At 52.0% G+C, this 4,870-nt stretch overlaps 1 protein-coding gene across 1 annotated transcript; it reads right to left on the reverse strand.

Annotated features, from left to right (window-relative positions):
* Positions 1–486: 486 nt before the first annotated feature.
* Positions 487–3,077, reverse strand: LOC122193539 (zinc finger CCCH domain-containing protein 4-like; the record flags this gene model as incomplete). Its single annotated transcript, XM_042894367.1, has 4 exons — positions 487–629; positions 985–1,204; positions 2,001–2,114; positions 2,864–3,077. Coding segments are annotated over 4 exons (691 nt in total), but the record flags the coding sequence as incomplete, so codon positions are not given.
* Between the last annotated feature and the right edge of the window lie 1,793 nt (positions 3,078–4,870).

Here is a 4,870-nt window from a genome sequence, read left to right on the forward strand (position 1 = left end):
TCCTCTGCTTCTATCCCCATTCCCATGGCTTTTAGCCTCATTCTCATCCCTTTTTGCACCAATTCCAGCACTTTCATCCCCATCCCATCCCCTTCAGCCCCATTCCCGTTCCCTCTTCCCCATTCCCATCCATTTCCACACCCTTTCATCCCTTTTATCTCCATTCCCAGCCCTTTTTGCCCTATTCCATCCCTTTTTGTCCCATTACCACCCCTTTTATCCCCATCCCATTGCTTTCCACCCCATCCCCAGTCCTCTTCCCTCCAGACCTGTCCATTTCCAGCCCCTCCCATTCCTTTTATGTCCATTCCCAGCACTTTTTGCCCTATTCCACCCTTTTTCATCCCCATCCCACCCCTTTTCACCACCCTCCCATCCCTTTTCATCCCACTCCCATCCATTTTCACTCCATCTCAACCCTTTTCACTCCCATTCCCGTAACTCACAACCCTCCCAGCCTCTCAGATCCCCATCCCCACCACTCACCTCCATCTCTTCCTCGTACATCTCCTCCTCATCCTCCATGTGATCCCCTCGGCCCCGACCACGGTTGCCCCGTCCCATTCCTCGGCCGCCCCTCATGCAGCCCCGACCCCGGCCCCGGAACCCACGGCCACGGCCACGGCCACCTAGGGAAGGAATGGAGGCATCACTTGGCAGATTCTGGTCGATTTCAGCCCAAAATGATGAAAATTGGGGCAGTGGGACACAGGGTGAGGTTTGGGTATGGAACAGGGGTTTCAGTTGTTGATGGATTGTGGCAGATTTCAGCCCAAAATGATGAAAATTGGGGCAGTGCGGCTCAGAGTGGGGTTTGGGTCAATTGCTGATGTTAGAAGTTGATGGATTGTGGCAGATTTCAGCCCAAAATGATGAAAATTGGGGCAGTGGGACACAGGGTGAGGTCTGGGTATGGAATTGGGGTGTTTTTTTCCAGTCCCAATGTACCGAAGAGGGGAGATTCCAGCCCCAAAAGCTCTGTACCTCGGCCCCGGTGCGATCCCTCCTTCGCCCGTCGGTACTGGTTCAGCTCCTTGGCGAAGTCGTCGTAGTCGTCCTTCGGCCCATCCTCATCCTCCTCCCCCTCATAGCGGCCATATTCTTCGGCCTCGTAGTCCTCATAGGAGCCGTAGCCTTTGGGTTCCATCTTGGAGTATGGCTTCTTTTGCATCGGGGCGTTGTGAGAGGAGTAGGGTTGGTGGGGCTGTGGGGGAAGAGGAAGAATGGGAACAGGGCTGGGGTCCTGCAGGGAATGGGGCTGGGGTCCCATTGAGAACAAGGATGGGATCCCATTGGGAATGGTAGTGGGATCCTGCAGGGAATGGGGCTGGGATTCCATTGGGAATGATGATGGGATCCCGTTGAGAACAAGAATGGGATCCCATTGGGAATGGTGGTGGGATCTCAATGGGAGCAGTAATGGGATCCCATTGAGAACAAGGATGGGATCCATTGGGAATGGTGGTGGGATCCCATTGGGAATGGTAGTGGGATCTTGCAGGGAGTGGGGCTGGGGTCCCATTGGGAACGATGATGGGATCCCATTGAGAACAAGGATGGGATCCCGTTGGGAATGGTGGTGGGATCCCATTGGGAACAGTGGTGGGATCTCAATGGGAGCAGTGGTGGGATCCCATTGGGAATGGTAGTGGGATCCTGCATGGAATGGGACTGGAATCCAAATGGGAATGAATGTGAGACCCCATTAGGAAGGGTGGTGGGATCCCAATGGGACTGGTGGTAGGATCCCATTGGGAATGGTGGTGGGATCCCACTGGGAACAGTAATGGGATCTTGTTGGGAACAGTGCTGGGATCCCATTGGGAATGGTGTTGAAAGCCCCATTGGGAATAGTGGCGGGATCCCACTGGGAGCACTTTTGGGATCCCACTGAGAGCTCTGCTGAGATCCCATTGGGAACAGCTCTGAAAGCCTTTTAATGACAAAACCCCTCAATTTCCCCATGTTTGGGGCCCGCACTCCATTCTCCCAGCACTCACAGGGATGTAAGGGGGGCTGTAGTCCCGGTACCGGCGGTGCCCCCCCTTCTCTCCAGGGCTGAAATCAGAGTCATCGCTGTCATCGGAGAAATCATCACTGGACGAGGCGTGTCGCTGTGAGGGAACCACACATCAGCCCCCATCATGGGCTTTTTGGGGTATTTTTATAGAAAACTTTGGGTTTTTAGGACCCCGGTTCTCCTTACGTCAAATCTTCATCGGGGGGGAAAAAATCTCCCATTCCCTTCCACCGCATTTTGTTTGAGGAATTCCAATGTTATTCATCCCAAACTTCATTTTGGACGGATCCACAAGGAGCATTTTTGAAGACTTAAGGTCCACAAAAGGGCATCTTTTAGGACGCCGGGACGAAGGAACAGCATTTTTGAAGATTTAGGGCCCACAAAGGGTACTTTTAAAGATGCAGGGACCCACGAATGTCATTTTAGAAGATTAAGGACCATAAAGGGCATTTTTGAGGACACAGGGACCCATGAATGTCATTTTTGAGCATTTAATCCATAAAGGCCATTCTTGAGGACAAAGGGACCCACAAAGGGCATTTTTGATGACCCCAGGGGCCAACAAGGGGCATTTGTGAAGATGGAGGGACCCACGAGTGCCATTTTTGAAGACACAGGAACCCAACAAAGGGCGTTTTTGAAGACGTAGGGACCAACGAAGCTCATTTTTGAGGATGTGGAGACTTAGAAAGGGCGTTTTTGAAGATGTAGGGACGCACAAAGGGTGTTTTTGAAGACGTAGGGACCCACAAATGCCATTTCTGAAGACACAGGATCCCACCAAGAGCGTTTTTGAAGACGTAGAGACCCACTGAAGGGCATTTCTGAGGCCCGGCTCACCTTGTGCTTGGATTTCCTCTTCTTCTTGGCTCTCCTCTTCTCCTTCTCGCGCTCCTTACGCCGTTTCCGCTTGCCGCGTCGGTGCGACCGCTCCCCATCCGAGTCGCTGCCGTGCCGCTCTCCCTTCTCCCTGCGGCTCCGCGTGGGCCGTGGCTCCGGGGTTTCCTCGGCACCGTCGTCCTCCAGCTCGCCCTCCTCCAGCTCCCCATCTTCCCTGTGGGGTGAAAGGGGAGGATGGGATCAACGCGGGGCTGCGCTCGAAGAACTGAAGGTCAAACCTAACCAAGGCCTCAAGTTCTGGCCCTCAAACCTGACCTCGGCCTTAAAACACGGCTGTGACCCTAAAGCCAGAGCCTGGCTTTATCTGACCCTAAAACCCAACCCTAAACCTGACCCCAGCCTGAAATCATGACCCCAAAACCCAACCCTGGCCTTGAACCCAACCCTATCTGACCCTAAAATCCAACCCTGGCCTTAAATTTGGGCCCTAAAACCTTACCCTGGCCTTAATATCAGACCTTTAGAATCCAATACTGACCCTGAACCCAACGCTGGCTTTCCATGCTGTCCTTAAAACTCAACCCTAATCCGAAATCCAGCCCTGGTCTTAAATTCTACCTCCAAAACCCAACCCTGGCCTTACATCCAACCCCAAACCTGACCCCAGCCTTAATTCATAACCCAACCTTAAAACACGGCGCTGGCCTTAAAACCTGACCCCAAAACCCAAGCCCATCCCTAAAACCCAACCTTAAGACCCAAACCTAACCCAAAACCCAACATGAAGACCCAAGCCTGACCCTAAAACCCAACACCAGCTCTAAATCCTGACCCCAACCAGTGGAGCTGGGCTGAATATGGCACACAGGTGGATGCAGAATGCAAACCCCAATGGCAACTGGATGGGGTTGGAAATTTGGGGGGGGGGGGATATTGCAAAGAGGGGCAAAATTTGTTCCAAAAGAGTGAAAATCTGCTGGAAGATGGCAGAATATGCCCCCAAAAAAACCCATCTGCCCAAAGATGGTGAAAAATGACAAAATAAAGGAAAAATCAGCTGCAAAAGGCAGAAATCCACCCAAAGGTGGCAGGAATTTGCCCCAAAGTGGCAGAAATCCACCCCAAATCCCAAATTCTCAGCACCATTTGCTCGAAGCCACGGGACCTCACATCCACTTCCTGAATTTGTTGTGCTTGGGACGAGTGTTAATTAATCCCGAGCTCATTTGGGTGGCCCTGACCTAATTACAAGGTAGGCAACATCAGTGGCAGGGCAGAAATGGCCCCAAAAAAGCCCCAGAAAGGCCCTAAAAGCCCCGCAAAAGGCAGCGGAAAAGCGCCTGGAAGACGACTGAGCTCATTAGCAGGCGGCTGTTCATTAATTAACTAATTAACCAATCAGTCCCGGGTCCTCCAGAGAGCAACGCTCCCTGAGGACCGTGTGATGAAATAGGAAAAACTGGGGGGAACTGCCCCTGTACTCCACCTATAGCCCCTATATGGGGCACAGCAACGGGTCCTATAGGGCCTCCTGCACCCACACCCACCCTATGGAACCCCTTATGGCCCTCCTCTACTTGTACTTGCATTATGGGATGTATATATGGCTTCCATAGGGCCTCCTGCACCCATAACCCACCCTATGGAGCCCCTTATGGCCCTCCTCTACTTGTACTTGCATTATGGGATGTATATATGGCTTCCATAGGGCCTCCTGCACCCATAACCCACCCTATGGAGCTCTTTACAGCCCTCCTCTACTTGTACTGGCATTATGGGATGTATATATGGCTTCTATAGGGCCTCCTGCACATATACAGACACATCTATGCCCTTCTCTACCTCTACTTGTCCTATTAAACACATATATGGTTTTCAGGCTGCAGTGTTCCTATGTTCACCTCAGGAAACAATATAGTTTATATACGGTCCTCTTCAACTTATATCTGCCTTATGGGGCACACGTGGCTTTTATGTGGCTTTTTTGCCTATACTCACCCTATAGGG

The sequence above is a fragment of the Lagopus leucura genome, unplaced genomic scaffold (assembly GCF_019238085.1).
Source record: "Lagopus leucura isolate 7727_CA_CO unplaced genomic scaffold, USGS_WTPT01 34599-0_obj-0_obj, whole genome shotgun sequence".
Classification (NCBI taxonomy): Eukaryota; Metazoa; Chordata; class Aves; order Galliformes; family Phasianidae; genus Lagopus; species Lagopus leucura.